The sequence below is a fragment of the Pavona decussata genome, unplaced genomic scaffold (assembly GCF_977016875.1).
Source record: "Pavona decussata unplaced genomic scaffold, jaPavDecu1.1 SCAFFOLD_137, whole genome shotgun sequence".
Lineage (NCBI taxonomy): Eukaryota > Metazoa > Cnidaria > Anthozoa > Scleractinia > Agariciidae > Pavona > Pavona decussata.
The window spans coordinates 140476-158029 of record NW_028145550.1 but is presented as its reverse complement, the minus strand read 5'-3'; the positions used below and the strand labels follow the sequence as shown (position 1 = coordinate 158029).

General features: G+C 39.7%; 3 protein-coding genes and 1 long non-coding RNA gene across 4 annotated transcripts in view; 2 read left to right on the top strand and 2 right to left on the bottom strand.

The window, feature by feature from the left end:
• The window catches only part of LOC146467125 (putative skeletal organic matrix protein 5), an 89177-nt gene that overhangs the window by 25128 nt on the left and 46495 nt on the right, over positions 1 to 17554 (bottom strand). The window lies entirely within an intron of this gene.
• The window catches only part of LOC146467132 (kelch-like protein 7), a 36298-nt gene that overhangs the window by 16168 nt on the left and 2576 nt on the right, over positions 1 to 17554 (top strand). The window lies entirely within an intron of this gene.
• LOC146467134 (putative skeletal organic matrix protein 5) lies at positions 4994 to 6976 on the bottom strand. Its single transcript, XM_085126021.1, has 4 exons — positions 6337 to 6976; positions 6057 to 6099; positions 5734 to 5860; positions 4994 to 5638 (listed from the first exon to the last, which is right to left on the bottom strand). The coding sequence occupies exons 1-4, from the start codon at positions 6566 to 6568 to the stop codon at positions 5123 to 5125; spliced, it is 918 nt and encodes a 305-aa protein (XP_084982147.1). The 5' UTR covers positions 6569 to 6976; the 3' UTR covers positions 4994 to 5122.
• On the top strand, positions 13671 to 14915 carry LOC146467133 (uncharacterized). The gene is made up of 2 exons (XR_014867757.1): positions 13671 to 14017; positions 14694 to 14915. It is a non-coding gene; the product is annotated as an uncharacterized LOC146467133 (long non-coding RNA).

The following is a 17554-nucleotide window of genomic DNA, read 5'->3' as shown; positions in this document are numbered from 1 at the left end:
CAGCTTTCTTTTCAGTGAGCTGTTGTTATCTGTCGGGCAGGATATTGATCTAGCTTACTGTAATATTCTGCTTTGTAATATTTTGCTTCTGCGTTGCGCATAGCTGCTCTATCGAGTACATATGTAGTATACAGTAACACAGCTTTGTAGTCCCAATTCTTTATAACTCTTTATGAGAGGAATACCAACCTCGCACTCCAGTTTATCAACTATTCCTTTTTTTTCCATTTTAGGGACGTCCGAATGCAACGCGCCGAGGCGATCACTTGCTTTGTATCATCAATGTACAATTGTATCACTTCTCTTTCTTTTTTTCTTTTGTGGAAAAAAGACTCCGAATTTTGTTTAATGCGATTTAATGCGACAAAAACAGTGTCAAGCGCGGCTTGTGCTACAATAAATATTGTTACATTTTGTGCAGTAAATAAATGTCCCAAACTCTATTCCGCGATTCTAATGCTCTTGGCAGGAATTGTTTGCGTTTGTTCTTTGATTCGATGTTCTTTTAAAATGCTTAATCGCCCAGTTGCCTATTTTGAGTGGTTCATATTATATTAAGTCTGTGCCCTGGAGTTGCTATTTAAGCAAAAGAACCGTGTCTTACAAATAGCGTAAGAACCTTCGTTACTGGTTACCGTTCGCGTGGATAAAACGAAAGCATTCCTCGCGCGTTCGATCTGCACCAACCACGATGTCTGGGATTTTGTTTCTCTCTGCGTGACTGCTGGAACTCCGCACGTGTGAAAAAAGACCATTCCGACCATGAATTATAACACGCAAAGGTGCAAAACAGTTTCTCTTGTTGCAGTTAATGATAAGCCATTGGTGATTTCAACTCACCGTAAGCTCATTAGCATACATTTTTTTCTTGCCCCGGCGGACGCCTACTAAAAGTGGCCCTCTAACAGAGGTTTTATTTCCAGCCATCAATACCAAAACTTTTTTTTTCGGAACCCTCACTTAAAAGAAAGTGTCCGCTTAACCGAGAGGTTTGTCTGGAATTTCCAAAACTCGCTGTTTGTGGCGGCTTGATCCCATGCTCAGTAAACTGCGAGGGTGAAACGTTCAGCTTTCGTTTCGACTTTAGGGAGCAACTGAAGTTGCGTTAGCAAGTGAAAATAAAAGAGGCCCCTTTTTCCCATCAGTTCACCTTCCTTTTCGAAATTATTCCATCGTGCGATTTCGGCTCGTTTCAATCGGCGCTAATGTTTCGATTAATTACCTTCTGGTGTCGAATGTGACGCTTTGTTTCAATTGTTTTAAATAAAAGTCATTTCTTATACAAGACGCACGCCGAGGTATCTCATACCTAGCCACGAACCACAGATCTCCTCAGTAATCCTAAGAACGAAAGTTTGAACAAACCCCGACACACTTTTGATTACACAACTTTGCCTTCGCACGCCATGATAAACAGCCTACTATAATTCCTAGTTTTCCCAGAAGCATCGTTCTACCGGCGCCGTAAACTTGCAGATTGATAATTATGTATTTCCTATCTTACCTCAATTTGCTGTTTCTTTCCCTCCGTCTTTCCGTACTTGTTCCTCCAAGGTTTCTGTGAGTGCACTCGCCGTTCTAACAGTTTCTTTATGGTGGCCATTTGCAGTGTGTTTATTTTCTTCAGGGCGTCACGCCAACGTAAGTACACGTGTCCTACTGTTTCTCAATTAAACGCATTTCGAAAAAAAGTCGTCAATTCCTCTTTCGAAATGCTTGAGCTTTCTCTTATTAAAGACATATTTCTGCTATAGACTGACTAATTTGGTAAAACTTTCGACACCAGTCGATAGGAATAGCATTGTTATGTTTTGTTTAATTTGAAATTTCAAGTTTACAATCGCGTTAAATCACCATATCTTTAGTCCTACAAAACAATTATAGTTTTAAACAATCGTCTGTTTTTCCTAATATTTTAAAAAAACTCAAAACTCAAAACTCCTCCTGAGGACGGCAAGTCTTTACGTTTTTTGTAAATCAGTTAAGTTAGCAAATTTAATTGCCGTAGGGACGAAGACTAAAACAGACTGAAATTGTCGAAATGCAAAATACAGAAAGGTCACTCATATCAAAACTGACACTTCTGTAGACAAGGGTTTTAGTTTCTAAAGAAACTGTGGTGTGTCGGTGGGCAGTGGAAACAAATATTTGGTTTTATCAATAAGTCAATTTGCCGGCCACCGTAAATAGATTCGAGTCAGTTTACGTTTCGAGCGTTAGCTTTCGTCAAAGCGAATTCCCGAATGTTTGGTTTATCAACAGAGTCAGTTGAAAAGGTAATTTGGCTACCGTACTGAGGGATTCGAGTGCTTTATAGCGTTTTTAACACTTTGTCAAAGCGATTCTGAAGACAGACCATTGTATGAATGGCAACTGACTCAAAGGAGTTGTTCCTGAGACAAACAGCAATAATAACCGCAGCAAAAAACAAATACTTCGAAATTCGACGGTTCTGGTAAAAAGAGAGGTCAATTTTTTCGGACAGTCGAGTAGTTACGTAATTCTTTAATTTTCTGTGTCAACCATCTTGAAATGGGTGACGGAAAGGATCTGGGGCCAAGACATGGCTGGCCATGGTTATAGCAGTTTGAGTACACCGTCTGACAGATTTTCAAAAATTCCTAGTCTATCCTACTGTACGGTCGGCGCTTCTGAAATTAAAAAAAACACCCGATCAAGCTTTCATACGTCATCAATGCCTACGTTTGCCTGTGATTGGTTGTGCAGAACAAGAGAAATCAGACTACAAAAAGGCTTCATTCAAGGCACAAGAAAATGTTTACTTTTATCAGAATTAAGGTAACTTATTGCTTGAGCAATAATTTTTAGATGCTGAATAAAAGTGAATGGTTTTAATTCTATATTTTTGTATGTGCAAAAGCGAACTGAAAATGAAAGAATGCCATGTGTACTCATCTAACACATTTGCTCTTTAAAGAAACAAGATAAACTATCTTTTAATTTTTTTACCATTTAAGAGCTTGCAATAGTACACCAGTTGGGCTGTCAGTATACCTGACCATCAGATTCGTTCGGTTAGTAAACCCTGTTAGTCTGTTAGTCGACTATCATTAAGTCAATAAGAATACTTCAGTAGATTGTAGTACGAGTACGAACTGACACGAGTACGAGTTTTTCCAATAGAGAAAGAGTGCGCGCTTGAACCATTGTCATTTTGGCGGGAAAAGGAGACAGCCGTCGTCATGGTGCTATGAGGTTTTGTGAGAATGACGTAGTGGCGAAAGTAAGTCGTCAAACCGTGAGTGATCTCGTCATTTTGGAATTACGAAAAGGCTTAGCTAGGCATCATTAAAAACAACTGCGTCTAGTTCGTCGCTCACTGAATAGTAAAATGAAGCGGCTTCCAGTTCCTGGCATATATCATCTCATCTTAGTACTTCGCTAAAAAGATTTGAAGTCTTATTAGAAGTTATATTGCTACTAGAATCTGAAGGCTCTAGTAAGTGTATCAGTCAACAAGTTTGAGAGGGGTGTACACGTTATATGTTTAAAATAGGAAAGGATTCTTAGACATTGATTATGTAATATTGTTTTCTATTAGTTATCTCATATTTTGTTACTATTTCAACCATCTCATTCAAACAAGACGAAAACCTGCCTTTGTAGAGTACCGTGATCACAATAACGATCCATCCATCCAACCATCTCAGGTATTCATGTCCAACCAGCCAGCCAGTCCGGTTACTTAGTCATTCAATTAGTTAAGGCAGTAGCCAGTCTTTCATTAACTTATCACTTACTCAATCACTCAATCAATCAATCAATCAATCAATCAATCAATCAATCAATCAATCAATCAATCAATCAATCGGCGAGTGTATTGTTCAGTCTGTTTATCCCTGGACTATTTTGACAGCCATTTATCAAGTCCATTGTCCAATCAGTCAATCAGACAGTTTGATCATTAAATTCAGTTACTTGTTGGTCAATGAGTGAGTCCGTTGGTTTTGTCAATCAAGGAATCAGCGTGCCCGTCAGTTTGGTTATTAAATCCACTTTTTTTGTTGCCTGGATGTAATCAATTGTTTAGTTAGTCAGTCAGCCTGTTAGCGTAGCAGGCCGGCTGTTGGTTTCTTAGATGGTCATGGACAACAAGAAAGACCAATGAACAAGTTTCTTTATTTCTGTATGAAGTGTGGCGATCTATTTTCACACAAATATATTCGTGACTTCCTGTCTTGCCCCGATCTCTGATTGGCCGAACCTTAATTAGTCATTGAAATTTGCATTTGTGTTATGCTTTGAAAATCGTTTAGACAGATTTTGTCTTTCACTGAATTATTGTCATTTGGCATGGGCATTCATAAGCCTGCACCCCAATCGTTCAGTTAACACATAAGTCAATAACTGTGTTGCTAAGGCAGTTGAACAGTCAGTTGATCAATCATTCAGTAAGTTGCTTAGACAGTAAGTCAGCAAGTCAGACAGTTGGTCATTTATTAAGTGAGTCAGTCTGTCGAGTAGCACACAAGGCTGTTACTAGGTTTCTCCAGCCTGTTTTCCCTAATAAGGTTCATTAACATGGATGTATTTTTACAAGGCAGACTTGTTAGCCCTGCGCTAAACCTCCAACCTGGAGGGCCAAGGTGTTGCTCGATCTGGCCGCTCCCCAGTAGACTAGTCCGGTATTGTTGAATCTGCAAGGAGCGGACTATCTCTCTGGGTCATGAGGGCACACAAACTAGCCTCCCCGCGATAGGGTTAGCCACAAGTTGCCGATAAAAGTGTCTAAAAGTTGCCAAAAAGTTGCTATTTTTTTCAAAAGGTTGCCGAAAAGTTGCCAAAAATCCAAAATTCTAAAAAAGTTGCCAAAAATCTCAAAAGTTGCCGAAAAGTTGCTGAGCAACTTGTGGCTAAGCCTACCGCGACGCCAGATCACAGCACTAAGGGGAGACGGACAGACTGTAAACCAGCGCACAAAACAGCCGAGTGTCAATCTCTCAGTCATTGAGTAAGTTAGTCAATCAAACAGTAAATCACGGCAGTACTCAATAAAAGGCTTTTATTAAATCAATAGCTCTGTTGTACAGTAATGTACCAGTCAGCCTTAAATTCAGCCGTCTCCTTAGGTCGATTATAGAGGAAACGACTTAGTTCCACTCTACTGAACCAAAATGTATCCCATGGCTTTGGTCCTCTTGGTTCCATTATCTCCCCATGAACCATCATTTCCACATGTGTTGGAATTGTCTTGATAGCCACCAGTACCAAACCCGATTCTGGAGTCAGGGGTTGTGCAGTCGTTCTGGTTGTTTCCCAGGATTCCAATTCTTGCTCTGGAAGAGCCCTTTTCCTTACCGATAACATTGAACCCTTCTTTGTTACATCTGGTCTGCAAGGACGCCCGAGAACCAATCAGCGTCTTCCACGTGTTACCACCCAGTGACGTGGAGCGGCATTTCCCGTCAGCAATCAGTGCGTACAGTGAGTTGGCCTGCTTATTGATGACGAGGAACTTGATCTGCTGACCGATCTTCATACCGAGGCAGATCTTTGAGAAGGCTGTGTTCCAGTAGGTAGGCAGCTTGGTCTGTTGTGTGTCGAGACCAGTCTTTCCTCCTGCAAGGTTATAGGCGTTTCTGTTGCTCCAGAAAGGGGAATGGAAATGGAAAGTTTTCTGAAATAGAAAGAAGGAAAATTAGTCAACTGTCAGATGTTCAATATTTGAACAGCTTTTGTAAAGAATGATATCGTCAGAGGACAGCTGAATACCTTTGTGCCGACAATCTTCATGACCAGCGTCCACCCTCCATCTCCGCATCCAAAGTTGCCCATGTGACAGTAAACAGGAATCTTCTGTGAACCAAACATCAGCGGATACACTTGGCTTTTGGTGGAACTGGCAAGGGAGAGAAATGGTGTAAGTTAAAATAATAAGGAGGTGTTATCTTTGCCTTTTTTCTTTAATTGTTGTGGGAGATTCAGAATTTTAAAATGTGGGCCTAATATTCCAATTGGAACCTTCCTTTGTAGGAATTCATTGTCTTGCTTAGTCAGCGGAATGTGGCTTAACTGAAGTACACCTCAAAACCCACCTGCAGTTTTCATACTCTTCCTTGCACAAAGAGGCGGGAACGGCTGTTAAAACATAAAGATCCGGTTAGATGTAGTTTTAAAAATTTCAAAACGAAATCATTGGACTCACTGATTGATACGCGAGACACAAAAGAGACGAACGAGGAATTTATGCTGTCGACACACGCGATGTTTTCCTTCTCGCGCGACTTTTTCGAACTGCGCCTAGTGATGCAACTGTAGTGATTAAAACCTATGGAAAGGAAAGACAGGAAAAACACTACAGACAAATAATTTTACCTGGTGGCAGAGTAGGCGAAGGTTTGTTGACCACTGCAACGAGACTTTCCAGTTTAGTTTGCAGCATTTTAATGGCGTCGTTTGCGTCCGAATCCTGAAGCAGGTTACACATCAAATTACAAACCATCATCTTGTCGTACGGTTTGGCGCAAGATTTGGAGGAGTTGTTGGCGCCATTCACGGTCAGAACGAGAAAAACTACCAAAAAATAAACTTGGATAGGCAAACGCATTTTGAGAACTCCAGTAAACGGTTTTTAGCTGCTCAACAAAGATTGAAAGTCCTGTGGATTGCTGACTGTTATGACTAATAACACGTAGGCTGCAGTTACTTAAGTTCAAGGCAACCAAGAAGGTTGTATTAACAATGCTGGAATATTTTCTCGCTTCGAGCCACGTCCAATCAGTATCTTCTAAGGTTATTTTTATCTTCAAGTCATTCGCTTCATTATCTTTTGGCATCATCAGTAAATTTAAAATTATTCGAGTTGGATTTTGTAAACAAGTTTTTTCAATCTCGCAGATGTTGGGGAAAACGGACAAAATTTACAGAATGAAGAACCTTTACGCAAGGGAAACAATTAAAAGTAAAGAGATGATAGAAAATTGTCCAAATGCTGTTTGATTAGCGGTTGTATGATGTCTTTTGTAATTCAGGGAAAATATCAGATGCAAAGAAACGTTAGCAAGTGAAATAAAGGAGCTGTCTAAATTATCTTTTGAATTATTCCGTCTGATGCGTTTTCCATCCTTTTAGTTTTCACTGTACTGGTTGCAATCGTTCTACGACGGGGCAATTACCGGAACCTTCATCTCTTGTATGGTTTGGCACAAGATTCTGAGGATTTGTCGCCATTCACGGTCTAAGGACGAGGAAGATTGCGAAAAGTAAGCTTCGAAAGACAGACGCATTTTGACATTTATATAACATGTTACACAGAACAAACTAATTTAAGCAGTGAACCGATAGTTATTATATTAGAGACCAGGCCCCAGTTGTTCAAAGCAAGAATAACTTTATCCAAGGGGTAAAATTTACTCCAACCAAAGCTTTTGGCAAGTTTTTCACAGTCCCATACTTAAATTAGACAGACGCTTCTACTCTATACGCAAATTACAAGGCTATAGAGAAATTCTTGCACACATTTTATCCGCCGGGTAGCAACCGATCCAGTGGATAAAATTATCCGCTCTTTGAACAACTGGGGCCAGGGTGAAATATACACAACAGAGGTGATATAAATTAAATTGATTCCGTGCACCTTTACTACAGACCATAAGACCAGTAATAAACAGTAAAACTTTCATAGAGGTTTCAGAGTGTATTTATCAGTTACCAAAACTGGCTATGTTTTGTTTCCGGGTGAAAAATTCATTCGTTAATGTTATTTTAAAATTTAAATTATTGTAAATAAATTTAGGATTTGTTTGGAGTGCTTTGTCAAAATATTAATATGACACATATCTAGAAACCATCATTGTTTGTGCTCCTCATTTAAACTTGTATCATTTTGGTGTCGTGAGTTGTATTGTGACTGATTTTTATTTTTGAGCAAAATGTATTCTTTATCACACGGAATGCCCGCAGGGCATGACGTGTCTAGGTTTCGGTCGGGCGTCTTTTTTTTCTTCATCGTAGTCACAAATGTGCACATTAATTTATGCACTAAACTCTGTCCTCCCCTAGTAAAGATATATTGTTCTGATTGTCTTCAAAAGAAGCGGCCCAATCAAAATCTATTTTTTACACTAATTTTCAGAATAAAATTGAAGTGATTTCTCAAATGGAGTCATTTCAACACCAAACTTGCAGTTAATTTAAGGAGTTAAATCACCTTTAAAAAGGAAGAAATATTTACTGCTTTTTAGAGTTACGATAGTTTTTCAAGTCGATTGGAAGCGATTTCGGGGAGTTATCGTTTCTGTTGACATCCACTAGCTCCTTCTCTTAGGAGTGGAAACGATAACTCTGCGAAATCGTTTCCAATCGACTTGGAAAACAGACAAGCAACAAAGAATACAACAACGAGTCAAGGTAAGTCAATTTTATTGAGAAATCGTTCAAATTTCTACGGTTTTTAACAAAGCCGTTGGTTTCCCATATAAACGTATATAAATTCAAATGTAACACAATACGCCCGGTACTGATCGCTACCAGTCACGTTTATTTCGTAACATGAGCTTGGGCCGCCTGTGCCATAACTCCAGTTCGCGAGCAGCGCTGTAAGTTTGTCGCTATGATTGAAGTTCTTCGAGAACAACTAAACTGTTGTGACTGACATTTTTTTTCTTCAAATTTTCTGATAAGGCCAGTCTGTAAACTATAATTGGAATCTAACGTGAAATTCTCCCAGATAAATTTTAGAAACTGACTAAAAAACTTTAGTTATTAACGTTTATAGTCCCCTCGGGCAATATCCGCCCCAAACCCCTCCCCTTCAGGACGCAGTCTCGACTCCAGAGCTCTTCCCTTTTGCGCATGACTGACGGCGGGAAGGCGCATGACGTAGTCAAAGCCGAGCGGCTCTGGGGTCGATAATGTCTCCCGACGATGCCTCCGTTTGCTACTGCGCATATGTTCTGCGCATCTCGGGGTGATCTGGGAAACTTGGGTTTCCTTAGACCCATCAAGCTTATAGTGCCGTATGAGCTAGCTAAGAGAAGGAGAAATTCACTGCATGTTTGAAAAGGCAAAACACAATTGTAGTTTTAGCTTATCTTTTATAAAATTTTTAAAATCGCTTATATAATACAAAGAGCAGACAATTATCTCTTCCTTTCAACCGCTGGGCCACAAGGCGCCACGTTTAAGACACCCAACTCTTCCGGTTCCAGCATTGCATGAAGTTTGGTCATAAATACTCAAATTTCCTGTAACCAGCTGCTCCCCTTCCTTGATATTTAAAACCACCTTAGCAACCGTAGACACGCCGAAGAAAGATCTTCTCACAGGTAAACAACACGTTCAGTTCATAAAACCTTAAGCGCTTTCGATTCGCCCAAACGTTCCGGTTTCAGGAAGTTTCGAAAAATTTAGTTGACGAATGGAGAGATATTTTTCGGTGAAGCGCAACCGCCATGAGAACACACCCGTTCTATTCACGAGTTTTGAAGAAACTGGACCCGAGTAGGATTGGCCGAATGGTACGGCATTCTCCGGTTGGTCCGATTTTCCGAAGTGTTAAAGGGCCACTGTCACGGAGATTGTGCTGTTTGTTGGTCACCACTTCTCAAATATTTGACTAAGAACATCTTCTTTAACATAAAATTGCTCTTAGAGCACCGATACGAAAATATGAAATGATTTATCCGAGGAAGAATAATAAACTGTAATCTGTTTTCAGCGATATTTCCAAAGTTACACAGGAGGAACTTAACTTGAAAAAATTGGCCACTTTCTTTTCTTCTAGTTGCAATCCATTTCCGTCCAAGCCATCTGCAGCCAAAGATTTAATTTCTGTGCACTATTAGGGTTATTGTTGACAAGAGTGGACCATTATTTCAAATAATTATTTAATTACGTCCATACAATGTTTTTGTGGTTATTCAAAGTGACGCTAAAATTCGGTTACACTTCAACAAATTGCGAGATATAACAAAAACTCCGAAATTTTATTTTGAAAATTTTTGTTCCAATCGATTCCACACCCGAATTTTTGGTCGAATGGAAGGCGCCATAGAGTTACAATACGCACTATCCAATTCATGCACCTGGCCTGACATTTGAAGCCTATTATGCTCTACCGACGTTTCTTCCGGGGCACCGAGCCGGCGGTTCTTTTAGTTGAAATATCTTTTCGGAAAGCTTTTAGTTACTAATCATCTCAGAAATTTTGGTAAATGTCACCACAGACCTTCGTACCACGGAAAACGTTTTCGATACAAAGGGACAAAAAGATGATGTTTGGAGCGTTAAAGTAAGCCAGGTCTGCTAGCATCTTTGGAAAGTCAGCAGCTTGTACTTTTGGGGAATGGGATTCGGTTCGCTAAAATATTCTTTGATGGGATTAATTCAGCAAAATTAAACAGAAAACAGAAAAGGACATTTGAAGTATCTTGCATAAATTTAATCGTTGCGTGTTCCCGTCCCCCCCCCCCCCCCCCGCCCCCCCCTCCTTTTTATTTTTTGTAAACTCTGTACAAAAGAAAAACCTCGACGTTAATTTTCTTATAAAACGTGGTTTCGGTCATTCATTTTGCGAAAGGGAAATTAATCGCGTCCGGTGAATTCCACGCCACCAAAATTTACAACTACCAAAATAAAACAACAATGTTCGAACACCAGTCGAGATTACACTGTTTTCTTTAATTTTTAAAAGAGCTTTTTTATAAGAACGTTGAAGGTGAAATCAAGTCAAACGGTGAGGCCTCCGGTAAGGTGCAGAGTATATAGCGCTAACTTAGTTTACAAACATTTATTAAACCGCGGTGACGACTGCTAAGCTTAAAGTACTAATGCACTCACCTTAAGGTTTTAATTGAGGCTCAGATCGGGCATAAGCATATTTAAAAGTCGTTAAAAGCAGCTGTTCTCATCACCCCCACGGTCATTTCATATTCATTTTATGCCTGTCTTCTTCAGAATCAGAATTTTCTATGTTCAGAATATTAATCTTTTTACGGCGCGTGTACGCTGTACATTTTTAAATAACGGAATTAATCGCCATTAAATAAGAAGTAGGCTTTCTTGTACTGGCAAGTCTTATGGTCTTCTGAAGCTTGTTATATGTCCTCCTTTTTGTATACCCCTAAAACGCCTACAGGACTCGGCTATAGACTAGCTGCAATTAATAATCAAACATTAGGGAGTGCGTTCGATATCAGCAGGCTCTCTCTCCTTTCCATTCATTCATTCAACGTTATCTTGTACTATCTCGACTCCAATCTGTATTAGGAGTACGTTCTTTCTACGTCGAACGCAATGAGCCACTCTTCTTTGCGAGGAAATCGATCTTGAGAAATTCCCACAAATTTCCCTTTTAGCTAAACTATGATAACTGTTCCGTATGACAACGATAAGAAAATGACGGAACTTTTCACTGATTCTACTCTATTAGTCAGTATCTGCGAGATTGCCCTCATTAACCGATTTTTTAAGCGATTTAGAATTTTAGAGTCGCAGTTCTGAAACGTATAGGTTCTCCATTGCCGTGCACCGCAAACTGTTTGCAGTTTTCCGCCGCCTGCCAGTTTAACAGTGATCGATTTCTCGGGAGCAAAAAAATTAATACCACATTTCTTTGAGTACTTTCGTTAAATAGCCCACGTTATACTTGTATCCGGTTCGCTATCTTCTAATCAAATTTTCGTCGGGAGCAAGAAAATTAATACATTTCTTTGAGTACTTTCGTGGTAAATGGCTCACGCTATACTGTTGTATCCGGTTCGTTATCTTCTAATGAAATTCCCGGATATTAAGCTGAGTATTCGAAGGACTAAGTTGAATGAAAACGAAAATTTGGTAAAACATTTGCGTAGGGAATGCTGGCTTTTTCCCAAGTACGTAGACACGCGCTTCAGGCGAAAATTTCCGAGCCGAAATGGCATGTATTACCTTTCGATACGCTGGCGGAAGTAATTTCGATGTACATTCCTTGAACAAAATTCGGCTTTCTCATGACACGACCCGGTGAATTCGGGGGAAAGGTTTCCCCCCACAATTTCACTAGCGTTCTAGCTTAACTTGGAGTGCGGCTTATTGACCGGTCGTTATGGCTTTTCATTTTTTTTATAGGTACTGGACCAAGAGCAAAGATACACCTGATACAGTAAAAAACCCGTTATTTATTTTAAACGTATTCGACGGACTATCCTAACTATAAAGGTCTATAAAACTACGATGATTGCAATGGGTCGCTGTTTTCTCTCCTCCGATGTAAGTCTACAGCTGTTAACAGAAAGACGTAAAGTTCTCCTTGGTTGACGGATACAAACAAAACAATAACGTCTATTTTAAAACCAATATAATTGATTCTCCATTACTTTTATATAGTGTCACTTTCATGTTCCGAACAGTCACTTACGGCTAAGCTTAATTTCACTTTACTGACACAAAAAGCTGTCTATATTGAGTTAACTGCTCGCGGACGGAGACAAATTCTTATTTTTATTTTAAAGAAAAGAAGAAGCTTGCGAAATTTAAAATACTACGCAAAGGTAATTGGTATCGGTGTAAAATTGATATCAATGCTCTAAATTTGCAATTTTAAACTTTTAAATTCGAAAACGGTCAGTTTTGATCTGGATGCTGAAAACACGCAAAAAATAACAAAAATAATTGACCACGCGAAAAGTATATAAAACATATGTTTGAAGTCACCCGACTCGTAAAGACTGAATAATCGGAAATTTCGCGTATAAAGAAACACAACTAAAACATAAAGAGAATCGCAATAGGTAAATCATGGATTTAGAAAGCTTTTTGTGTTGTAACTGAATGAGAATGGAACTTTCTCCTCACGCTACTCAGATTTCACAGTCGTTTTCAGCTGTTGCTAGGACAAAGGAAGTTTACTTGTCGTTGTTTCTTCCTGGTAAAAAAAATTGGCTTTTTTAAAATAAACCTTTACCTTTTTTTATCCTATCAGTAACGTACCCTGATGAAATCATTATTTTTGCTTGCTTTGTTTTCTGTTTTTCATCACCTACAAACCATTTTCTGTTTGGGTAATAAACCCTTCGTAATTTTACTGATAACAATAGAGAGATTTAGGATCGCGTTTACGGCAAACGACACACATGAGACTCCCGGTAATGTTTTCTCTATTTTTTTAATAGCTGGTAACTATTATCCCTTGTTAGAGTCGTGCCGCGGAAGTAGTCTGAAACGTTTTTATAGCGCTAACGCGCAATGGCTGTTTAAGGCTGACTGTAAAGCCAGCGACACACTTGGCAATTTTATACGCCGATCGCAGCGATAGGCTAAAATCGCCAGGTGTGCCCGGTGCAGGGATTGCGATTTTCGCTAATCGCCGAGATCGGCGTATAAAATCGCCAATATCTGGCATATCAAATCAGTATCGGCGAATAAATTCGCCAAGTGTGCCCGTTTCCGCGATTTTCAAGGTTTAATGCTGCGAATCGCCAGTAAAGCCAACCCATCAGGTTGGGCGATTTTATCACATGATTTTTCAAAACTGCCACATCGCCGCGATCGGCAAAAAAAATCGCCGGGTGTGTCCGCATCAATGGCTGGCGAAAATCGCAAGCGATTTTCGCTGGCGATCAAATTCACCGCGAATCGCCAGATGTAACGCTGGCTGAATGCATTTGCAGCTGTAACTTCACAGCACGTTTCTTCTGCACGGACCTTTCCATTATTTGCTTTTTGGGCCAATTTTAAAACAAAAAAACGTTTAACGTGACAACTAGAAACAATAAATTTTCGCCACAAGGCTTTTTGCGACTTTTTATACAACTAATTACAAGTAAGCCAAAACATTGTAAATTAATTGATTCCGAAGGGCGGTATAAAAGGGATCACACTGGGGATTCTACTATAGCACTGTCTCCATACTCGAATTTGATCCGAGCTGTTACTTACGATCGCCATGAAGTTCTTGACCTCGCTGGTTTTCCCTTACATCTTTGTTTCACGGGTTTTACTGTCCGTTTATCATCAAACTGCAGAGGCCCTGGCTGTAATTCCATGCAACGTGGATAAGGGTTGTCCAGAAACGAAGGTAAATTTTCCAACTTCATCAAGAAACGAAATCTAGAGGATTCTTAACTTTGTTTTACTAGATTAACTGTACTTTATGGTGTCACAGCTAATCTTCCTTTGTTCGAGCAAAATGTTTCCCTTTGCCAAAGTCAAATAAATTCCGCGACAGAAAGGTGTATTCTCTTCAGTTAGAATTAGCCGTATTCAAAGTAGGTCCGAATATTCTTGACTCCATCCCGCTAATTTTTATCGCAAATTTGCCCTTTTGAGTATAAACGCTTGTACAAATTCTGGTGCCAATTAAAAGTTGAAATCGGTCACGAATCCACAACTTTTCCCTAAGTGGAAACGAAGGGACCTAGGGCAGTCTAGCATTGAGATGTTCAACACCTGTGGGTCAGGCTTAAATGTATTACAAGCGGAGGTGCTCTGGAAAAGGAAAGGTGGTTCAACTACCGTGTTTTTTCAATTAGGCATCCGCTGGCTCGAAGAGCATCTACTTGCGCTGGACTCATGGAACTGATAAAGTCATCAATCTCCAATAAACGAAGTTAGAAATAGTGCCGTGTGAGCTTAGAGAAGGTGGATAAATAAACTAAGTAAATGAATAAAATGCGGTATAAAAATTTTGCCATAATGGCATCTTCTTATATCTTCTAACTTATGCTTTGTTTCATCCTTCTTGATATTTTCAGTTGGCTCATTACCGAAGAAGCATTTGTGAGGCCGCGCGCTCAATGAACTGCAAAAGAGAAAATAACATCTTAAAGCAAAAACTGCCTGGCGCCGATGCAGAAATCCTCCAACAGTGATATCTGACGATCACTTTCTATGAAGAAGCTATTAGTAGAGCAGCAGAGTTATAATTGTAATTTAAACTATCAACTTTTTCAATAAACAAACCTGCCTATATTTGACGTCGTCTCCTGTGTGTTGGTCTATCTGCTTTCATTTGTCTTTTACATTCATGCGTTGTTTGGGTGGGTGGATTGAAATATGGACTGATAGCTGCTGCCAGTGGCGCCTTTACATGCTGACGTCCGATGTCACAGAAGAATTGTAAACCGCCATGAGACTATGTGATCTGTGCGGTACTTAAACGCATTATCATTATCCTCTTTTTGTCTACATTGTACTTACAAGTGAGTCTGTTCGCCTACTAAACTCTTTGTGTGGAATCGGTGAGGCGTCAAATGTGGGATGCGAGATGCATTTGTAGTTACAAAAACTGGATCATTGAATAATGAAATTTTAGAGCACTAATTGGCTTAGCAGAGATGGGATATCAGGCATTATAATCCATCAAATATTTTCGCTCGCACGCGATCGGTCTAAACGCCTCACCTGACCGAATATACCCCAGCTAAAACTGGGGAATATCCGGTGATATTCCCCACGTGATATTCCCCAAGTGATATTCCCCAATTTCAAAAACTTTAAGGCGCGTCAAGCTTGCAATTAAAATTAATGTCAAGATGGGGGAACGGTTTGTTTTTGTGACAGAAGAAGAGATAAACCTGCCGGTCAATAAAGCAGTACCAGAAAACAACATACGCTCAAACATTTTTGACGGTAAACTGTTCGTAAACGAAACGTTGAAATACTCAAGCTCCTATTTGCGACATTTTCTCTTGGTTTGAACTCTGTTCAACAGTCCTTGAATTAAAAATGTGGCAAAACTAAAAAATATGACAGACGAAAAGTTTTAGCCCATCTCATTTAAGAGTATTTATATATTTTTTTTTTCAGTCTGGCAAAATGAGAAAGCCATCAACAAGCCACTAAATGAGATTAATAAGCTCGAAGCTCGCTCACACGACGGCAAATATTACAGTTGTAATTCAATGAGAGTAATTCGTGCTGGTCTGGATGAGAACTTTAAATAAAGAAAACATAAATTTCAGTACCATTACTGACAGAGTTCAAGCCGGTAAATGATGCCGTCAATGCTCACCTGGTCGAGATCGCTCGCGAAGACAAAATCTCGTCCACGAAACATAAACCAGCCATGATACCCCGAGATGTCGAAATTCTCTACGAAGAGAAGCGGCTTGTCCTACTCTCGAGCAACAAGTTCAATGAATCCTCAGCGATGGTGAGCGACTTCGTTGCTGGCTCAATTCAATGTCAAGTTAGCAAAGAAAGCGCTCTGATGGAAATCCAGCAAAAACAACCGGTGGCGTCGTATTCGACTTCAGGTTCAGCTTCGATTTCTTCACAGGTCGTTTTCGGCTGGTAAATTCCACAATTGTATTTTCAATATAAAGTACTGCTACAATTGAACACTAGATAAAGGAACAGAACGACAAAGCTCCGGCTGCTAGTTCGTTGACGGCGGTTTATACTTTTTACGGAATGCGATACTTTACAGTTTTTCGCTTTCAATGATCTTTAGCTTGTTCTCGAGAGGTAGTTAGATCCCTGTAACCTTATCCGCCACTTGTATCTTGGTTTTGTCTTTCACGGAATTAAACAAGTTTACTTTCCTTTCAAATGTTTTACCTTTTCCCCAAACAAACACTTTCGACTGAAGTCAAATCTGACTTGGAGACGTGGAGATTTTGCAAGCCAACTGACAAACTTTGACGTGATCGACATATGACAGAATGGCAGATCCTGCCGATTCCCGCATGTTGCGAAAAATATTTAAAGGATAATAAACACAATAGCCTCCATTTGACTTTGAAAATATGCTCAGATATTTGTCCTAGGACATTATCTGCTCCTCGAAGCTCACAGTTTTCCTCGAGCTTCGCTCTCAGAAAACTCTTCGTTTCTCGGAACAGATAATGTCCGCGGACAAATATCTGAGCATGTTTTCGCGCCAAATGGAGGTTGTTGTTTATTTATTAAGAACTGGATCATTGTATAATGAAATTCCAGGGGTGTGATTGGCTTAGCGACCACGATACATTGTATATGAGCCATTACTACAATACCCGAGAAATGGCAACCCGCCCGATTAAATGGACCATTTTACAGTTGTTGCTGTGTTACCTGGCTTATGGCTGGAAGCGAGGCTGCCGGTGACCTTGTTTTGATACAACTTTCTTTACTTTTCTTATGAAAATGCAGGCTAGTTTGCATCACAACATCACAATTTATATGATAAAAACGGTGAGGCTATGGTTGGCGAAATGGTGCAAAATTCAGGATAAATATTCATTCACATTCAGCTATAATATCCATTCACATTCACGATTAATATTTTGATTAACAAATAAAACCGTTCACATTCAGCATTTATATCTATATTCTGGATCAATGTTGGTTCACATTCAAGATTTGTATTCGTTCAGTAGTTTTAACTTCATTAACATTCAGCTATTGTATCGGTTCACATTCACAGTACGCCGAATGGTGCAAAATTCACGAAATATTTCCATTCAGCAATTTCTGTGCATCGTATCTTGCGCGCACCACGTGATATAAAATGACCTCGTACCCAGAGCCCGCGCTTTCGTCATCAAAAGGGCGGATGTGACGGACCGAACTATATGATGTCTCTGATTGGGAACTTTTTTTGGAGCAATACTTGACGTCTTTGACGAAAGTG

What these genes read in the sequence shown, in the direction of transcription:
- LOC146467134 (XM_085126021.1), bottom strand. Translation starts at nt 6,568, where the DNA reads ATGCGTTTGCCTATCCAAGTTTATTTTTTGGTAGTTTTTCTCGTTCTG. An exon ending in GAAGAGTATGAAAACTGCAG is followed by an intron (nt 5,861 to 6,056) that starts GTGGGTTTTGAG and finishes CTCCCTTGCCAG; the next exon opens with TTCCACCAAAAGCCAAGTGT. An exon ending in TGAAGATTGTCGGCACAAAG is followed by an intron (nt 5,639 to 5,733) that starts GTATTCAGCTGT and finishes TTTCTATTTCAG; the next exon opens with AAAACTTTCCATTTCCATTC.